This window comes from Macrotis lagotis, chromosome 1 (genome assembly GCF_037893015.1).
Source record: "Macrotis lagotis isolate mMagLag1 chromosome 1, bilby.v1.9.chrom.fasta, whole genome shotgun sequence".
Classification (NCBI taxonomy): domain Eukaryota; kingdom Metazoa; phylum Chordata; class Mammalia; order Peramelemorphia; family Peramelidae; genus Macrotis; species Macrotis lagotis.
This window is the reverse complement of record NC_133658.1, coordinates 629,392,363-629,414,638: the sequence shown is the minus strand read 5'-3', so window position 1 is coordinate 629,414,638 and position 22,276 is coordinate 629,392,363. Positions and strand designations below refer to the sequence as shown.

Here is a 22,276-nt window from a genome sequence, read left to right as displayed (position 1 = left end):
GAGTCCATTAGAGATTTTCTTGACAAAAATACTGGAGTGGTTTGTCCTTCCCTTTTCTAGTTTATTTTATAACTGAGGAAACTGATGCAAACGGAGTTCAGTGGCACCCAGGGTCACACATCTAGCAAGTGTTTGAGACTGTATTTAAACTCAGGAAGATGAGTTTTCTAATATTTCAATAATGCAACATTTGTCTTGTTAAAAATAAATTCTACTTTTGGTATTTATTGTGCCCGATCTGTGGTAGAGCATTCTAAGCTTGTATTGGTCTGATCAGTCATTGCTGGACATACTAAAACTTGTCTCTAACATAGTGATGTCATTTTGATTTTCTTCGATAATAAAGGACAAGAACCAACCAAATAACCAACCAATCAGTTGTACATATATAGAGAATTGTAACTCCTATATTTGGGCTATATTTTATCTTAATCTTGTGAAATAGTTAAAAGCCTTGAAATATGAAAAGATTTTCTAGTATAAAGCTGACTATTATTATAAAAATCAGTCAATATGAATTTATTACAATTTTTGCTAAGAAAGGAGAATAAAAACAAAATTAAAATAAGACCTTAGCCCTCAAGAAGAACATATCCTGATGAAAACAACTATATATCTAAGAAAAAAATAGTGAAAATAGAAGGTAATCACCGAAGAAAAACCCTAGCAATATGTGCATAGAAGATGGGAGAGGGAGCTCAAAGAGGGATTGATGAGGACTAAGTTTTGAAGGAATCTAGGGAAATGAGCAGGCAGAGGTTAGGAAGAAACACCATCCTAAGCTCAGAGGATACAAACAGTGAAAAGAATTAGAATCATGAGACTGGATATGCAAAATACAGGAAGAAGGCCAGTGGTATTGGATTAGATTTATGGAGGAGAGAAAAGTATAGGATTGGAAAGGTAAGAAGGGAACAAGTTTGAAAGTGTTTGAATGCCAGATTTTTATTTCGATCCTGAAGATAGTATAGTATATTATATAGAGTATATATAGAGTATTTAGAGTATGAGTATAATGTGAACAGGCCTATATTTTAGGAAAGGTACTTTGACTGTTTAGCAGAAGATAGATTGAAATAAGGAGAGATGAGTCATTTGTGTGAGTGGGTAGAAGGGGATGTATAGAAGAGAATAGAGTCTTAAAAAGCACATTTACTCCTTTATCAATTTAGTCATTTCAGTCATGTCTGCTCTTTGTAATTCCATGGGTTTTCTTGGCAAAAATACTGAAATGATTCACCATTTTCTTCTCCAAAGAACTCCAAAAACTCCAACTAACAAGTATGGTTAGTTAAATTAGTAAGCATCCTGCACCGTACCAGGCAAACTCCTTCCTAACTTGACCCTGCCCAACCACCTCCCCAATAACATATCTCCAAGAAGGTCCTTCCTTATTGGTACATTGTCCTTGTATCACAGAATCTTTGGCTTCCTGGAATTTGTGTCTCAAAGTTCAAGGGCTCTCTTCTTTCCTGACAAATGAAGACTCAGGTTTAAAATAAATCATAATGAATATGAGCTTAATAATCATTATTATAAGTGCCTTTGCCTAAAAAAGCAAATAAACAAGAAAGATTCAATTAAACTTTCAAAAAATAAATTTCATGATGACATACTGCTGACCTTTATGAATATGTTTAATTATGGACAATAATAAACTTCTGCTCGAGAACAATAACAGCAGAGTATTAGTTTTCTTTTTTTCTTTCTTCATATTTTCCCCTTCTAGATACAATTCTACCTTAGCATGGTCATGATTCCTTTTACTTTTGTTGCCATGATTTCCATAGCCTTTGATCCTTAAGATTTGATCTCATTGGCCCAAATGGACATTTCTTTGCCCTGGGAAATCATTCCCTGGCTGAGACAGAACTTGATAATCCATGATATACTTTAACTGAGCTTGCATTAAAGTGACAACAACATTGTCTCCAGAAGAATATATGATAAAAGCATCTATATTCAAGACAATCCCATTAACAGGATCACTGCAGGTAGCTTAAAAGCTCCATTAGTATGAAATATGTGCAATTTAAGACTATTTAAGGTGGTAACATTGCTATCTCCTTGGATTCCAAAGTACAATTAGCCACTTCATTTATCATCTTGACATAGATCACTGAAGATTTGAAGCATCTTGTTAGTCAAATGGGTATCCTCTGTGTAAGATTTGGGGCTTAGTATCAATTCAAAATAGTTGAGTCACTAAATGAGAGAATATCACCATTAAAGGGATATTAGAGAGCTGAATCTAATCTAGAGTCTATGATTATATACATAGATATCACTGTCAAAAATTATTTTTGAGTCACTTAATATTTTTCCTTGATTCAAGAGACAGTCACCACATGAAGATATTTATCTTGTTGTGCATTGTAGCTTAAAACTTTTTTCATATATTTCAATTGGTTGCCTGTCATATATACACTAAGGAAATAGCAAATAAAAGAATGGATTTTCCCCTCCAAATTATGCACCATCCCTTACTGTAACATATTACCTCTCAAATATGTCAATGATGGAATTCCATTTTTTTCTATAAAGCTCATTCTTGGAAAGCAAAACTGTCGAAATCATGCCAAAACTCATAACCATCAAGAATGTTTATACATAATTGCAGAACCTACATTGTGCCAAAGTCTCTGCATGCAGAGTTATGTGTCCCTGATTTTGTTGTTTTGTCTGAGACTTATCTTTTTCCAAGACTATCTGGCACAGTTGAATTCATACTAATTTCTTCCATTGCATTTTTTTAGTTATGTGACTGATAATGCAAGCATTGTGCTATAGTTCTAGATTGCTTTTATCATTCTTTTATTTTTCACAATTAATATAGACTATTCTGATAATCCTCAGAGAGGATTTCATAGGCAGTACATTTTAGTGAGCTAACCAAAAAACTGGAATCAAGAGAAATGGGTAATAATTGAAGCCCCATGCTGTTGCAATGTGATATTATTTAATTCCTTGTCTTTGTGACCCAGTGCATAATATGTCTGAAATCATCCTAGGCAATGATTAGAGAAATTTTAAAATAATATTGTACCCTCTGGGTGTTGAATGAGTTATTCTTTGTGCAAAAATTAAATACTGTGAGGCCAAGTAAATGAATGGGCTATTCTTTTTTCCCATTGCTTAGCTACAGTTTAGAAAATTTTTAAGTTTGAGTTTTTTTAAAGTGAAAATAAAGCACTATACTATAGGATAATTGAATTGAATGTATATTTAAATATTCTCTTGAATTAAAGAAATGCTTAAGTAGAACAATATCTATCTACCCCATAACATCAGAATTGCCTAAATATCCATGCCCTCTTCTCTGATGACACATTTTACCTTGATGATGTCTAAGCATTCTACCTCTCTTCCATGATCCTGTGGTATTATATACCCTCATGACTTCAGCTATTGCTTACAAAAAAATTGATTGACTAATTTATGTTTTCCTCTATTATCTCCTGAGAATTCCAGTCCCATATTTCTCTCTTCTGATAGATATTATGCAAATTCCAACTCAGTACTTCCCAACAGTATGTCCCCTCCATGTAACATACAAAACATTTATTCCTTCTCATCCTGAGGGGTTATTTTGCATGCTTCTGAAAAATAAAACACAGACAACCCAATGTGCTTGAGTCCTCCTATGAATCTCTTAGCATTGTAAATGCACTGTTGTTGAAACAGTCTATCCCTTGACAGTCTTTCACTCTTCCTAAATTATCCATTCATCTCCTAATTTAGTCACATACCTCAATCCTTTCTTCTACTTTTAAACATCTCTTCATTCAGAGATATAATATATTCATTTCTATCATATCCTTCTCCATTGCCTTTGGATGACCTACAACTTAAATTTGTTGGCATCTGTGAAATTTCTTGAGCCAAGGTAATGAAGTAGTTCATGGATGACATTGTGCTGATTGTGCCAAGTTTTGGAACATTATAGTCTCCTAAAAGGTCTATAATCCATTGAAAGAATTCAACCTAGCCGTACCCACAAGAAATAGAGAATAAAAGGAGAATACATTTTGTCCAAGTTTTGATATTTCTTTAGATGAATGATATGTAGCTATTCTTATCAATGTATATAGCTAGGATGGGGATTCAACTGGATTCAGGGTAAAATAGAAAACTGGTAAGATTAGAATGGAGGTAAAACACTTTCCTTTCCTTCTTTGATTCTGTTTTCTTATATTTAAGAAAAACAGGTTGTTTCTTACAATCTGTTGCACCATTATACTCATTTCCCCTTAAATGTAATAAGCTGTCTTAGATCAGGAGAAGAGATAGATGAAATACATTTTGCTTCCTAACAGTAGAGAGGTGGGGCCACTAAAGGTTCTTGTCCTTCATTATTGAAGAAGACCAGAGTGATTTTTCTATATTTGAGAAAAATTACAGTGTGTCTGACTGACTGATCAGACCAATATGAACTCAGAATGCTCTACCACAGGTGGGGCATAAACATTACTCTGAATTTAGATTTTTCATATTCCTTTGAGCTGCTTCAACCATGCTGTGCTCTATGAGCAAGGCAGAACCCAAGTCACTAGAGGTACAAAATGGTGAATAATCTACATATAAGATCTATTTTGGTTTTGTTTAGCTTTTTTTTGTCATAAGGATGGTTCAATGGTAGAACTTTATAAGGAAATGATTAGAGTAGGAAAAAACACAAAAATTCCAATACTATATTTTTAAAAAGAAAGTAAGATTAAATGGCATTCTAAGATGTTTTCAAACTCTAAAACCTATGAACCTTTCATAGTATTATCCTATAACTACACAAATAAATCTTGCAGATTCCTTTTTGTAATGATTATATCTTTTTTTCTACTGAAAAAAATAATTACACCTGTTCCTATTTCCTATGTAGTAACTGATATGGACTTTCTATTTCTAATTTATGACATTCATGACCTTCAACAATCTGGTTCTAAGTACAATCTGTCTAGCTTTCTCTCAGTTTATTTCTATTCACCCCTAATCAAGAATGCTTTGCTACTTAATATTCCTTGTTCTGGTCCTATCTTTCCCCATACACATACTTTTATTGAAGTGATTTTTTGTGCATGGAATGTACTCTTCATCCTCTCCTCCTTTTAGTGATATTTTCCCTTCTCAATGCAGATGAAACCTTGTCAACCAAAGCCTTCATTAAAGGGATTTTTTATGACCCTTTCTTGGATTATTCTTTCACCACTTATCTTCCTCTATATGATTATTTACTCACTGGCTTTTCCTGTCATAGGTTGTAAGCTCCTTGAAACTTGGGATTATGCTTTTTTTAATTTTTATTTTTTAATAAGAAAGTACAGTGCTTTGCACTGAGTTTGTGCCTAATAAATGGAACACTCAATAAATATAAACCAAAAAATTACAAGTGTAATAATTACAGCCAAATAGAAATAATAGCATTTTCCAGTATTTAGGTAGGACCTACTAATGTGCTAGTCACTGTGCCAAGTGCTTTAAATATAAATATGTTTGTCTTGCTTGTATAGAGGAAATAAAAATGTTAGGAATTGGGCAAAAAAAACCCCAACATCAACAAAAAAAAAAAACTCACTGATGCTTCTTTATCCATACCAAGTCATTTTGTATCAAAGAATTAGTGCAGGATAAAGAAAAAAATAATGAAGAACATCCATTTTTGTGCCAAATTCCAACAACTACCCCCCAATATGCATCAACAGAGACCAGCTTTAAATCCTAGACTTTTAAGCACTCTGATGGTGGTCTGCTTCTTCTAGTGCTCAGTCTCACTCAAGTAGTTTTCTGCTTTTTGTGTCTCTTTGTGCTTATCAGGAAGCAGCCTCCCTGCTATTCATGCACTTAAAGGAACTAATTCCATGTCTGATGCATTCACTGTGGACTCTGTATGATGCTACTTTGTTCTGTGTATCTTAACACTTGTTACCCTTAGTTCACACTTCATTTCTAAAGCCTGCCATTGTGGACAGGAGATGTACCAAAACTGTCTGGCTTTTCTTCTGCCAACAATCACATGATAAAGAATTTCTCTTTTGATCCAATGCAATGCCTAAATTGAAGGAAACAAAAAGAAAATTTTTCAAGGAGGTAGATGTAATAAAGATGGAAAAAATAGGTCATATGTATCAAAGATTGATAAAACAAGTATAAGCTATAATTAAGTAATTATATTGTTATTTTGAACACCACAAATTGCTCTGTAGGACTTGACACTATACTTCATGTGATACTTCTGGATTATTTATACTAGCTATATAATTTTCCTTCTAAATATATTTTTTAATGTTAGACAGAATGGCAACAGTGCTAGATCTAGAATTAGTAGGTTCTTCTTTCAAATCCCTGTTTTACCACTTAATAGCCATGCTAACACAGATACCTTAAGTCCATTAATCTTCCCAAAACCTCAGTTTCCTCAACTGTAAAATCAGAGGTTTGAACTAGATGACTTATGTGCTTAGAAAAATGTGTATGACTCTTCCAGAGCCATAGACGTAAAATAATTTTGTTGATGCATAGCCACCACATATTGCTCTCCTGATCTTAACTAATTTTCTACTACCATTTGTCTCTATATTTCTCATATATATTTGGACTCCTAGTTTTGTCTTAGTCTGTTTAAGAACATTATTCATGTTGAATTTTATTTGTTTTTATTATCCTTTCATTTAAGTCAACTGTTTCTTTATTTTATCATTTGCATCCTATATTAATCTATCAGCAAGCATTGCCATTGTGCTAGGCAATAGTAAAAAGTACTTGATATTGTTCTTATTTAATTTTTGTTATAATATCATATTTTCTATTCAGAGCTTAATGTGCCATATATTATAAGATGTTGGTTCAAACCTAATTTCTGGCATGACTTATTCTTGATGAAACTATATTGATTCTTTACAATTACCATTTTTAAGGGAATAATTTATTAATCATTTTTGTCTTAATCAATTTATTGGTTTTTGCCAGTAACTGAAGCTGTACAGTGCTTATATCTTATGGATTAATCTTTTTTTTCTGTTCTTCTCATTCTTAAAAATCAAGAAATTTACAGCCCCCAATTTTCACTACTTTTCAAAAAGTTCAGTGTCCTTATGACAGCTTCTAGGTCTTCTGATGCCTTAGATATAATTTGGTCTTAGTGACTTGTGACTTGAACTTGTTAACAGCATCTTAGTATTTTCTTGCTATCTCCAGTTGTCTTGGATTTCAACACCCTCTATTATTTTTTGTTTTTCCTTTCCAGGATATCGTCCTTTTTTAACTAATAAAATAGAAGACTCATAAGAGTTAAGTGACTTTGTGTTATCTCTGTCATTTGTTATTATTTCAAGCACTGTCACATTCCTTCTCTGGTTCTCTTTTCCCCCACAATATGACTCCCAAACCTTTTATATGATTTTCAACATTCCTTGCCAGTTTCATTCCTGATACTGTTCCTATATGATACTGTGATTTTTGTATTCTTCCTTCAATAATTGAACTTGAGTGAATCTTCTGAACATGACCTTTTTTAAAATTTAAATTGGTCTTTGAGTTCCCTATACATCCACTTTAGTCTAATTAGAAGACTTCTTTTCTTGATAATCAGAAACAGTTATCTTTCTTTCTTAAGAATTCCCCATTTATTTTTTGATCAAGATTTTCTTTTTTATAAATCATTTGACATTTGTTCCTTTATTTCTAATAAATATGTATGATTTCACATTTTTCTATTACAAATTTTAAGGTATACTTGGTCATTTCTTTCCAAGATTCTCATAATTTTTCTTCACTGATCAACTTCTCCTTTGTTGGTTAATGTTGATGTCAAAATAGAATTCCTTCCAATTGTTTCTTCTGCTTATTGAAAAATAAAAGTATCATCAAAGTAAGTTAAAATGTTATAAACTTCTTTGCCTTTGACAAGAGAGAAATGCATCAGATGTCTGTTAAATGAGATCATTTATTACTATCACATTATGTCTTCCTGTCAGGATTCAGTGAATGAATGAATGAAAAAGTATTTATTAAGGGATCTATTTCTTTGACTCCTTATCTATTTTAGTTTTCTGCTTCTATTGATCTTTATCTAAATGTTATCTATTGTGCCTCTTACTTATGTTTCCCAAATTCCCTAATGTGATTATAATTTCTTAGACATATTACCTTTTCCCTCTTTACCTTTCTTCTTATTTTTAAGTAGGAATATTCTACCTGTGTTGTATTTCAGGAAAAAAAAATCTCCTTTCACCAAAGCTCATAGATACATATGACACCAAATTTGCCTCCTTGTTTTGGGATTTTAACTTCAAATTGTTTCTTATTCAAACTTTATATTTGTGCATTTTCACCTGAGGCTTCTGATTTAATTGCTAGTCTTTTATGCTATTTTTATTCTCTGATGAATTCCTGAGTATTTCAACAGTTATTGTTCTTCCTACATTTCAGGTACTATCTAGGATATGTCCTAGGAATTTATGCAATATATGTATATGTATGTGCGTATCTTATAGGTAATTTTCCTCCCTTTTTTATTTTCATTTGCAACCCTATTGTTTTTATTTGCAACACTTTGGTAAAACCCATTTCTACTAATCCTTATTTCTTTTTTTTTTAAGGCAAATGGGGTTAAGTGGCTTGCCCAAGGCCACACAGCTAGGTAATTATTAAGTGTCTGAGACCGGATTTGAACCCAGGTACTCCTGACTCCAGGGCCGGTGCTTTATCCACTACACCACCTGGCCGCCCCTGGTCCTTCTTTAATACAGAAAGTGTTCTGGGGTCAACTTGAACTAGTTTGTGAGAGCTAATTGTTAAATTTTCAGTGTTAGCCTTTATACTTTAGAAATGTGCAAATACTATAAATCAGAGCTTATTCATTGTTTTATTTGATTGTTGAAGCTTAAAAATGGTAGAGAAAATGTTAATATGGATTAAAATTAAAAGCGTTTTATCTATGTGTTTGTGTATATTTTTTTCCTCTGCTCGGAAGATCTTGTGGTTTCACATTTACCATCTCACTACTGGATGTGTTTCTTTGCTTTAGAAATTCTAAACCCATACTCAAATTTATCTTTAACCACTTGCTCTTGTATCAAATCTGCCCTGTATTTCTGAAACCTTGGTTTCTTATAGTTAGCAGTTTTACACTGATCTAGTTCTCATTGGCCTTTGACTTCCATGACTTTGCTAATGCTTTATTCAACAACTTCCACTTCAATAGAATCAAGATAACTTCTTTCTCCTGTGAATCTGTTTTTTTAGTTCTTGCTCAATTTGTCTCCCACTTTCCATATCTTACCTACATTACCTTTCATATCTTACCTATTAAACTTATGTACAATCCATATATTGACTTTATAGTTTTCCCCCAATACCATGCTGCTAACTTCTTTAAAATATATATTACATTTCCTCCATCTTTGCTTAGAGTCAAACTAACAACTATAATGAGTAGAATTATATAATTGTCAGTAGACATTTCAATATTAAGAAAAATCAGGAGTTTGTGTCCTGGATTCCTTTAATGTTCTGGTGAAATCTATTGAATTCTGCTCATAATAGTGCTTTTAATGCCTAAGATAAAATACATAATAGTGCCGAGGAGACCTACTATCCTGAAATAGTTATCAAAATATTAGAAACAAACATACAAACTACAAAAATGATATACAGGTCCAAGGATCCCAGATTAAGAACAATTAACTTAGAGGCAGCCTCCTGAAAAGAACTGAAAATTGACTTTAGAGTCATGAAGATATGGATTCAAATTCCATCTTGAAATTGGTTAGGTGAGCTTTGAAAAAATCAACAGAGATTCAGACAATTAATTCCCTAAGACTCTAGATTATATATAGTTATTGATGTGTGTCAATGAAAGAATTTGACTTCTTGAGGTTTTCTCAAACCAATAAAATCATAGGTACAGAGAGAAAAGAAGAACCTACCCAATACTATATTTTTAAATGAAATTCAGGGGAGAAACATGATAAACATAAAGTTCTTGTGGGCTTAAAAGCACAGTTGACCCTAACTGTTAAAATTACTTCTAAGAACTCACTAGAAATTCTAGGTTCCTTTAAACAAATGTGAAACTTTTCCCTAGGAGTAAAGAGGAAAGGGAATCAAGTGGTCTTGGTTTATGAGATGAATGTAGTATCTTTTAAAAGTGAAGGGCAATCTGAAAACTTAAAATATGGTCCCACATGTTCTGAATTTTAGCACTGAATCTTTACTGTCAGGCACAGGAAATAAACAGAAGTTGGTAGATCTTCTGAAGTGGAATCCCAGAAGTTGAGAATACTTTTCACTTTCAAAATGACAGAGCTTTTGACAGGTTTGATTGAACAATTAAATCCCATCAGACTATCATGAATTCAGGAGATAAGAAATAATGAGTTGCATTGGTATTTTGCATTTTCCATAGAGCAATATTGATATATAGCTTTTCATCATGCTTTGTAATCCTCACTGGATTTACTGCACTTTGTATCATTGTCTGAACATGCTGCAAATGGCATTCCATGTCCTAGCATAATAAAAATGCTATGAAAATTGGATAGTTAATGAACTTGCTGGGTGAGATTGTAAATTATTTAAATTCATGCCATCAGTTTTAATTAGCCAATTGAGCCTGGTAAATTCTATAGGACATCTCCGTGGAATACCTATCTGTGATTACCTGACTGATGTTTGTCATTGATACTATACTGTAATAAAGGAAATTAGTATTCCAGTTAAATAGATTACTCTTAAGGGTATGTTTTAGTACGGTTATATGGAATTGTGTTTCTAGGCGTGGAAAATTTTTTTCATTGCTTTTCTAAAAATAAATGAATTAATAAAACATCTCTTATTTTAGTAGCACAGTGTTTAGATTTGATTAAGCCATATTATTCAATAGCTGTTTATGTGACACACTTGGACAATTTGACTATAAAGAAATGATTAGAGTGTTGAAGAAACATTTATAAAACAAAAAATATTTAGGTTTCTCTCCTTTTAAAAATGCATTAGTGGACTAGCAATGTCATTGAAAAATCAATCTTCTTTGTATTTAAATGATCTGATTCTTCTATGTTCTATTCATTTATATATGTAGACAGACATGTAACATTATTTGTAAATTAAAATTATTCAAGAAAATGAAATACAGTGCTATAAATAGCTACCAAGTATCAAAGAAGCAGCTGCACTGTGCAACTCATGCTAATGTAGAATTTGAGCAAATTCTCAGAGTAGGATAAAAAAATTTTTTGGTCTTTTCTTTCTTTGTAGGTAGCAATTCCTGCCAGCTAAATAATGGTGGCTGTTCTCAGCTTTGCTTACCAACATCTGAAACAACAAGGACTTGCATGTGTACAGTTGGATATAATCTCCAAAAGAACCGTATGTCTTGTCAAGGTATGAATTACCTAAAATTTTACCTAGAGGTTACTTTGCTCAGTAACCAATAAATACTGTGGAGGAAACTACTAATTTGATAAGCAATGAAGTCAGAAAAAATTCAGAGATGCTATGAATCTTAATAGGAATGGTTTGATTTTTTTTTTAAGTTTACTTTAAGTCAGAGGCCCTGGCTCTACTACTTTTAATCCATGTGACCTCTAGCAAGTAACCTTACCTCAATTTTCTCATTAATAAAAATTTCTTTCTGTTTTAAATCTATAATCCTGTGATTCTTCCAAAGACAACACAATGGAATTTCATTTCTTAATTTGCAACCTCACTTGCAAATGTTTATTTATTCTTTAGTTAAGTTGTCATGTCATATGACACATAAAATTTCTATTTAGCATTTACATAGCACTTTAAGATTTATAAAACTAATTGCAAATTTTTATAAGGATATTTTTTTATCCAACAGTAATTGTGAGGATATTATTTACTCTCCTCACAAGAATTCTGAAAAAATAAATGCTATTATCTTCAGCCTATAGATAAGGAAATGGAGGCTTAGAGGTAAGTTTGCCTGCTGGAGATCACATAGCGGTCTCTTTGTCTGTATTAGGATGTAAACTTCATGATTTTAGGACTAGTACTTGATTCACTGTACCATCTAGCTACCTGATTATGAATATCTGCACAAACAACCCATGTGAATAAGATTATGGGGAGGTTCCTCAACAGAGAAGAAAAACAAAGCAGAACAAAACACCAAAAAACCCAACCTTGCAGAATCTGATGAACATTTTATAAAAATTATCTCTTAGGTATCTTTCCCTTAATCCTAATTCCTCATACCAAAAATGACTAATCTATAAACATGTTTATCAAAAAATATGCACGTACAATTCTAACCTGACTGTTCACTGTTGAGGGGAGGGAGATGGGAAGGGGAGGGTGGAAGGAAATTTTGTAACTTAAAAATGTACATGTGCCTATGCATGAAAATAAAGAAACAAAAAAAAAGATATGAGGAGGTCATGAGGAAAAAGAAAAGGACAAGTAACTTTCATTGTTTTAGGGATTTGAAATCATATCTAATTCATACTAACTGGATCTCCAGCAATTGGATTTAGCTTTGATTGTATCAATACCAGCAGTAGGGAACAGAGACACAATAAATTAGTTTTCCTACCTACTCTAATAAGTAATTCTTTCCTATTTCTGAGTATTAGGCATTCTTAGACTCTCCTTTATTTCAGTAAAATGATGAATATTACTGACTCATTGGCATAACCCTTTTCTTATAGAACAAATATAATCCTTTCTTAATGATCAATGCAAAAAGGGCCTTAATAGATTTTAAAGCTACTTGAAAGCAGATTACTAATACTAGATCCATTCACAATTCAAGAAAAACAACAATAAAAACTCTTGACTTTTTCAAATTAGTATGATTGCTTGACAAATAAAGTACCTTTATTGTTCAATGTAAGCTCTGAAGAAAGAAAGATTGGATCAAACAACAAATGGCATTGAATTATGAATTATAGAGATTTATTCATGATTATTTTGTCTTATTTTGCCCATGATTTGCATAACTGCTCTCACATGCTCATTTATAGCAAGGAAATTGATGAAAGTGAACATTTTCCCTAGTGTCACAGATTGTATTGATGAAGTCATTAGCTTTATTTAAATGGAATATTTTTGAAAGTGTCTGCAAAGATCCCAATAGATCATCACAGTTACAAAACACATAAACAAAGTACATGTGCTCCTAGTAAAGTTAACTTGTGACCTTTGGTGTCCTTAAAACATAAGAATGAATATCTGTATTCTGATATTTTGAAAACATTTTTATATTTTATATAAAAGCAACAAGAATTTCTTCTTATTCTTATAATTTCTTTCAACTAACTTCAATAACCCAAAAGATATTCATACTACATCATTTCTACCTTGACATTTTTTTCTCTGTTCATATTAACTCCCTGACGTCATTGTTATTTTTAACTTTTTTAGAGTGAATATATAATATTTATATAAATGGTTATGATTTTATACATTAATTTTTTATTATTGTAATATTTTACATAAAAACATCTTTCTAGTCTTACCATCCTAAGGTGTCACATAAATATATAATATAAATGTTGGCAAAAGCAATATTTAACATATTGACTATTGACAGTTTTCAAAAAATATGAAATTCAATAATTTATTCAAGTGTTTTGCTTACCTAATTTGAAACACTTTTTAAAAATAGTATGTTATTTAGTTATGACAGAAAAGAAAAGTAAATAAGCAGAAAAGGTAATAAAAAAATCATACACTCATATACACATATATAAATATGTACAATATTCATTGGGAAGAGGTTTAGGATTATTTCCTTGAACTAATTCTCCTAAAATAAAGGCATCTAAGGGAAGAAAAATTAGATGCCAGTGTCTTCTACTTGAAGTTAAACCACCATTTTGATTTTTGTACACATAAACACATACACACACACACACACACATATATATGTGCACACAAATTTTGTGTCTTAAAAATCTTTTAGTGTAGAAATCTGATGGTGAGGGACTCTATCCACTTTGGAATATAAAACCATAGTCCAATTCTTTTTTCCTCTGAATGTATGTTACTCTTCTGTTAGGTGTTCTAAAGAAGTATATTTACAAATAAATTAGAGAACTATAAGACCAAAGGATATAAATTCATTTCCCACAGTGAATCTAGAATTCCTTGAGAATCTACCCATTAAAGATTAGGCACACTAACCTTTAAAGGTCATGATGTCTTAGACTAAACTTTCTAATTGCCCAACCAAGAGCATCTTTTTTCAGACTTTTTTTTTCTGATTATTCAACATTCGTATCCATTTCCTGGGTAAATCTTCCAACCTAATCTTCTTGATCTATTGAAAATTTAACTCTGCTTAGGAAATTCTTAACCCATTCTGGGATAGCCTCCTAGGTTAATCTCAGTTTTATTTACACACACACACACACACACACACACACACACACACACATACACACACATATTTTTTTTCTTATTTTCCATTATATGAGAGGAAAAATGGAAAGAAACAGGTATATGCATTCAAATAAATAGCTTTTAGAAAATGTCTTGGAGTCAGCAAAATTTGACATCAATCCTGTGAGAACTGGTCTTCAGAGTTTTAACATTGTGTGTCGAGTCATCAAATAATGTTCTGTTTATTATACAGAACACATTGTTTATAAAATTTGTATATCTATATGTCCAAACATGTATATGTATATACATGTATACAAACACACACACACACACACACATATAAAACAAAAATTATAGAGTAGTCATGGTTTATGTGTGGGAGTGACAACAGAATTTTTATAGAGTACTTTTATTTACTGTTATGTAATATGACCCTATCAACAATATTCTGAGGTGTGGAAGGGTATGATTCTTATTTTTATCAATAAAGAATCTGAGAACCAAAATAAATAAATGAATAAATAAATAAAATGCCATGCTCAGAAAATAACTAGTAAACAACTGACACGAATTCTTCTTGTTCTTATTTGAAATGAAGTAAGAAGTATGAGGACCATTTAGGATATTTTATTTTAAGATGCAATAATATTTATGTGGGAAAGCAGTATTCCATAGTAAATGTGGGCCAATAGATGATGAAGTTCATAGATTGCTAGTCCTGAAGTCAGGAAGACCTGAACTCAAATCCATCCTTAGAAATTTTTTAGCCATAAGATCCTTGGCAAATCACTTAATCCTTATTTGCCTCAGTTTTCTCATCTGAATAATGGGAATAATAATTATAGCGTCTACCTCCCAAAGTTATTGTGAAAATCAAAGAGATAATAGTTTTAAAGAGCTTAGCAAGAAAACAAATAAGTGAATGTTATTTTATTATCATTAGTTGGATTTAGAGGATGGAAGACCTAGGTTCAGATCTTTCCTTTGACACATACCCACTATGTGATTGTGAGTAAATTAATTAACCTCTAAAACTTTAAGTTTCAGAAGAAATGATCATTTCCATTGATAGAGGGAGTTTCTTTCCTTGGAAAGTCTTATACAAAAGAAATCATAGTAACAGTGCAAAAACAAACAAACAAAAAGAACTGATAAGGCCAGAGATATAAGACACAGAGTCTATAAACAAATAATGAAAATTAGATTTAGCCCTTAGACACTATCCAATCTAATCCAAGCTCAGAAAATTAAGATGACTGTCAAAGATACAGAACTAGGATTTGAATCCAAATCAACTGACTGCAAAATCAATGTGGTTTTTTTTTTAACATTATTCTGTATTGTGCCCTATGGGAATTAGGTGGGTTTACTTACCTATCTGAAATCAAGGCATAACATTATGCACAAACACAAGGTTAGTTCATTTTTTAGGGGTAGATGAGTAAGGTGAAGAGTCATGAGATTCTTTTGTTTAAACTGGGTGACTATGAGGGATTGCCTACATATCTTTCAACTAACCAAAAAAGACTTCTTAGTAGAGGAGGAATTGTGTAATTTGCTTTAATGAAAAAAGTAAAGGACCCATGACTAGAATAGAAGTCAGTCTTAGTATGACTAACAAGCTGATAAATGGCTAGCAGGAGGGAATCTATAAAATTAAAATAAGATTGCTGAATTAATATGATAACAATGAGCTCTAGTTCTGAATTTACATTGGGGTTTTTTGTTTGTTTTTTCATTTAGGCATAGAATCATTTCTTATGTATTCTGTTCATGAGGGAATCAGGGGAATACCTCTGGAACCAACTGACAAAATGGATGCTTTAATGCCAGTATCAGGGACTTCATTTGCTGTTGGAATAGATTTCCATGCAGGTAAATAAACTTATCCATAATTTATCTAATATTCATTTGATTTATTAAACATAACTGGAAAACCTTTCAAAGTGTCATGGTAGTAGAAATGAGGAGTTCAAATATGAATGTATTTTAAGCCTTTCACAAATCATTTTAAGTATGTTTGGATGTCAAAAATCAAATATAGATTCCCTAAACCATAATAATTGTGTTAACCTTTTATAAGAATCTGGTACTATAGGGGGTCTTTGAATTTTCTCTTTGCTTTTACAAGCTTCATAGTTAGCCAAATCTAGAATACAATAGTTATGAAATAAATCAATAGTATGAGACTAAGGACTTTTTTAGGAAAAAAAAGCAAACCATGGAAGTTGCATTGAAAATACGATCTTGGGGCGGCTAGGTAGTGCACTGGATAGAGCACCTGTCCTGAAGTCAGGAATACCTGAGTTCAAATCTGGCCTCAGACATTTAATAATTACCCAGCTGTGTGGCCTTGGGCAAGCCACTTTACCCCATTTGCTTGCAAAAAACCTAAAAAAAAAAAAAGAAAAGAAAAGAAAACACAACCTTATTCTAAAATCTATTCAATTAACCATTATCTATGCTGTTTCTAGCACTGGTATGTATAAACTGAAACAATAGAAAATCTAAATATATATGTTTTCTTTGATTTTTATAATCTATTATCAAATTTGGGGCAGATTAGGTTTCTAACTACATTTTACCACTTCTAAAATTAATTGATATTTCCCTACTAAACACTAGCAAGGAAATGGAGAGGAATCATCCTCACTCTTTTAGAGTGTGCTGTGGAAAGCTAATATGCCAATAGAGATAAGAGTAGTAGACATTAAAGTTAGTGGGGAAGGAGAGTATAAATTTATTTTTCACAATAATGGCTAAATACTCATATGGTTTAAAAGATTAGATATTTGTAAAATCTCCAAAAGGTATTCACAATTATCATTCTTCACTTGAGGGTTTACACTTAGAGAAATGAATCTGTCCTCAGAGTTTTTCATCTTTACTAATCCATTCCTTCCTGAGTTAATGAAGAAGTGTTGGAATATGTGAATGTTCATACCAGGTGTTTTTATCCTTGTGAAGTCTTATTTTTATCTGATACCACCAAAACAAACAGCTTTTTTTTGTTTATAGTCTACAAAACTCTCTAAATATCAGCAGGTGGTCTTCTAGTAGTAAGATTTTTTTCTTCCATGAAACACATTTTGTTAAATCATGTGTTAATGAGACTCTTGGCTTTAGTGAAAAAACTTAATGGTTTGCTTGAAATCTTCATACACTTTTTATGAGTAACTAATTTCATGATGTGAACTGAAACCAATGAAACCTAGACCCTGATTAAATTTAGAGAAATATTTGCTTCCATCTGGCTTTTTGCATTGTGGGGAAAACAAAAGTAAAAGCTTATTTTTAATAGGGGCATCGTAGTGGTGCAGTGTATAGTGAAGCCTCCCTGCAGTCAGGAGGACCTAAGTTCAAATCCAACCTCAGACACTTAATAAGTACTTGGGCAAGTCACTTAACCCCACTGCCTTGCAAAAAAACAAACAAATAAACTAATTGTATTCGGATGATATATTCGTTTGGCCAGATTTCACTGTTAACACATCATTAGTATCATTTTACTCAAGGTATAATCATGTACAAATTTGAAAAAAAAAATTGCCTATATTTGGTATCTTCATTTGCTCCATTGCTCACTCCCCACCTCTTTAAAAATCTAAATTCTCATACTGCCTTAGTGGGAAAACTTTTTTAAAAAAGTCACTAGCGATCTAATAATCACAAAATTCAATGATATTTTGTAAAATTTCATCTTTTCTTTGTTATCATCTTCTATATGTTCTCTCCACTTCCAGTTATGACAAATCTTGCATTTTTCTGATTGTCCTGTCTCTAATTCTTTCATCTCCTTTATAGTATGGGATTGAAACCACTTCACCCCATTTTATCTTTCATATCTTAGTTAGATGATAGTATATCTCAATTCGTCATTCATGGATCTTAGACAAAGTACTTAATACTCCTTTGAATTAGAATCCATACTATAAGAATTATATTCAGATTGACCAAGGAAACATGGCCATAATCAAGAAATGAAATCTAAAATATTAAATAAAGTGAGAAGTAATTGGATTTCATAAACTGGATCAAGTGTGTATTTCTAGAAAATTTCTGAGTTGTGACTTCTTAAGGGAGAGGGAAAAAACTTCATTTTCAACCTTGGCTTAGTAACAAACATGCAACCCTATATAACCCACCATCTCCTTCATCTAGAGAAGGCTTCAATGAATATATATAGAATTCTAGTCTTGCCATCTCTCCAATGGTCCCTTAATCGGATTTATATGTCACCTAGTATATCACAGCTTTATAGCCCTTTAGTAATACTTCTTTGAAAAAGCTGCTTGCTGGAGCTAGCCTTGCTGATCAATAGATTCTCAATTGATGCTCTTGGTGGGAAATATACCACTGGCAATACAAAGTAAATGAAATTAGAGAAGCATCATTGACCATTGACTTAGGATAAGGCTCCTCAAAGTATCTTATGTCTACTTTCTCATGCAATACATTCTGAACTTTAAAGTATATCCCATATACTTTAGTACTCACCTTTTCCAACCTCATTGAATACTACTATATGTTACCTTGTACTCTAATCCTTAATTAGACTGGATCCCTGGATATCATTTATATACAAGTTTTGTTATTTCCTATGCTTGTAATGTCATCCTCTTCCCAGTTTCTCTCCTACCTTCCTACTCAACTATCCTTTCATTTCTACCTTTCCTTGAAGTCCAAATCAAATAACATCCCTTTTAAAAGCATAGCAGATAGAGAACTGACCAAATTCCTGGGTTTAAGTCTCTGACTGTCATCTTCTAGCTTTGTTATCTGGAATAAGCCACTGAACTTTTTTTTCAGTGCCTCATGCAACCCTCCTTATATTATAAATTGTTGAACTGTTGCTACTCTACATTGTTACCAATTTTCTGTTGGAGTTGTTAACATCAACGAATATCTATACAAAAATGTGGATATATTTAAAAAACTGTGAAAAGTAACTTTAAAAAAAACTTTTAAAACTTTTTTATAGCCAATGGTTTTAATTTTTCCTTATTATTCTTTCATTTTTGCTTTTATTTTTTTACTATATTGCTAATCATTTTAAAAAAAATCTGTCACAGTATATATTTTTCAAGTCTGTAATTTAAAAAATTTAGATAATTTTTATGAGACAGAAAAACAAAAATAAATTAATTTGTTAAAGTGGTCTGTTCCTATAATTAGGATGTTACTTACTTTTTGAGAGCAAACTGCTTAATCATGTGAATTAACCATCTGATTCTATATAGTTTCCTTAAAATATATAATTTGCCAAAATATATCATTAAAGTCATATAAATTCATCTTAGTTTAAAGAAAAAAATGACTTTCAGAGAATAATCTTCTGTTCACAAAGAAGCAAAATGAGCATTGGTGAGACAGAAAATATGTATTGTCATACCTATCCTAGGATTTACAATATTTATCCTATTCTAGTATTTATAAAATGATTATTAATCCTCACATGTCTTTGAGAAAGTTAGATGGTAATCATTATTGGCTTCTACTATAGATAAGAAAGATACTCAATAGCATCCATTATCCATTTCATATTTTTTTTAACATTTTCCTCACTTTAATTTTAAATTTTTTAAAAAAAATTATTATTTTTCTATGTGAAAAACATACTTTTTTCCCTAGAATGACAAGTCACTTGACATCTGTGAGTTTGAGTTTCTTTTTTCATAAATAAAATAAGTAAGTTGGACAAAATGCTTTTTAAATGTGCCACCCCCATTGGAAATTAAAGGAATAGTCATCTTTTGCAGAAATGGCTGAACAAGCTGTGGTAGGTGAATTTAATAGGACACATTATATTTATTCTTATAATGCTATAAGAAATTATGAGTAGGCAAATTTCAGAAAAACCTGGAAAGACTTATATGAACTGATACAAAATGAAATATGTAGAACCAGAAAAAACATTGTCCACAAGAGCAACATTGTATGATAATCATCTATGAATAACTTAGTTCTCAGCAATACAATGATACATGACAATTCCAAAGGATACATGATAGAAAATACTACTCACATCCAGAAAAAAGAACTAAAATAATCTGAATGCAAATTAAAACATACCATTTTTCACTTTTCACTGTTTCCTTCTTTTAATCTGTTGCCTCCTAAAATAACTAATAGGGAAATATGTTTTACATGATTGCACATAAAATACCTACATCCAATTGCTTATTGTTTTAGGGAGGAGAGAAAGGAGGAAAGGAAGAAGAAAATGCTAATGTAGTTGGGAAAAATCTCAAAATATTGTTTATTCAAAAATTCAAAATAAAAGTTGCTATCTAATGATTTTATTTAATATATCTTCCTAAAAGTAAAGATGTATACTGTAAGGATGTTATAGTTATGTAAGTAAAGATTGAAGGAAGTAGCAAAAGATGTACATTGTGTTGGCAACACCTGGAAATTTATTTTAATCTTGAAAAGAGTATCTTTAGATGGTCTTTACCAAGGATTGTATATTAAAGGCAATTAAGCATGAGAACTGATTTTTAAGTATATAAAGTTATTTGAAACAAAATAAAGAGGACTGGGTGTGAGGAATATTGAAAGAACAAGAAATTTGAAAATAAATTGTAAAAGTTAATTTAAAACTTTTTAAATTTTAAATTTAATTTGTACATTGAAAAAGCTTTATTTTAACCTTCTTTGAAGAAATTAATAAAATAACCAGGGTGATATTTACTAAAAATCTCTTTTTATATACTTAGCAGTATAATTTAATATTTAAACAATTTTAAATGATTCTAAAGTATATCCCAAAACATGAAATCCATTTGTTTATATTTTATACTTGAAATAATGACATTGAATTTTTTAAATTATATATAATTATTTATATATATTATACATATGCTCATATAGACACACACGCGCGCGCGCACACACACACATACACACACACACACATACACACACACACACACACACACACACACACACACACACACACACACCCTTTTCCCTTAGTTTGCTTGTCTCCCAAAACTTTTCTAAAAGCTCTTTCATCAGTCTTACCTTGCTATTTAAGGCAAATGAACTTACATCTTTTAAGTATTTGCAAAGCTCTGTGCTATGAATTGGGGAAATGAGAAAAGAACAGTCCCTGCTCTCAAGGATCTCACAGTCAAATGGTTCCTGGGGGAGCTAGTGCCAAGTCTGACCATACTACTTGCTTCCAGGACTGGACCCTCCCAATAAGACATTGAATTTTTAAAAAATATTTTATAATTTTAAGTAATTTTCATCCCTCCCTTACCCTCAAGTAATATGGTACCAGCTTTATTTTGAAGTGCATTAATATGGAAACCACATGGAAATAAACGTGACTTCTATAATCACCATATTATCCAGTAAAATTCTCTATAAGTAGTAGGTATAGAATAATAATTTTTAGCCACCATCAAGAAGCAAAACAGAAAGAGAACCCAATGTTTTTAGGAAAAATAAATAAAATAAATATGTCAATACAGTGACAAAAAAGATAGAAAATAATAACTGAAAAGTTACTTTGAGAGCATGTAAGTAGTATATATATATTTTTTTCTCAAGACTTTCTTTTGTTTATCATCTCATCTACCCTTGTGTCTGACCCTTTTTGATTTATCAAAAAAGACCTCCTAAAATAATAAAAAAGAGAAGGGAATATGGGTTAATATTAAGCTACCTAGCTGGATTTACATAATAAGTGACAGACAGATAGATGCTTGATTGAGCTTGGCAAAATGTAGTATATTAGAATTAGGAAGGAATTAACTATTAAGATTAAAGATTATCTTTAAACTATCAAGAGACTAAAAAGAAATAAAGCAACTTTTTGTCTTTCTTATTCTTTAAGTCACAATCTCTCACCCCCATATTTCAATTTTTGCTCTTTTAACCTTAATTAAAACTTTTTTTTATATTGAACCTGTGATTTCAT

At 31.5% G+C, this 22,276-nt stretch overlaps 1 protein-coding gene across 4 annotated transcripts in view; it reads left to right on the top strand.

Moving 5' to 3' along the window:
* Positions 1 to 22,276, top strand: part of LRP1B (LDL receptor related protein 1B) — a 2,479,914-nt gene that overhangs the window by 1,801,403 nt on the left and 656,235 nt on the right. For all 4 annotated transcript variants that reach the window (XM_074215080.1, XM_074215079.1, XM_074215078.1 and 1 more), the window contains exons 34-35: positions 11,251 to 11,376; positions 16,090 to 16,221. In XM_074215080.1, coding sequence (XP_074071181.1) covers positions 11,251 to 11,376; positions 16,090 to 16,221 — 258 coding nt within the window. The remainder of the gene's footprint in view (positions 1 to 11,250; positions 11,377 to 16,089; positions 16,222 to 22,276) is intronic.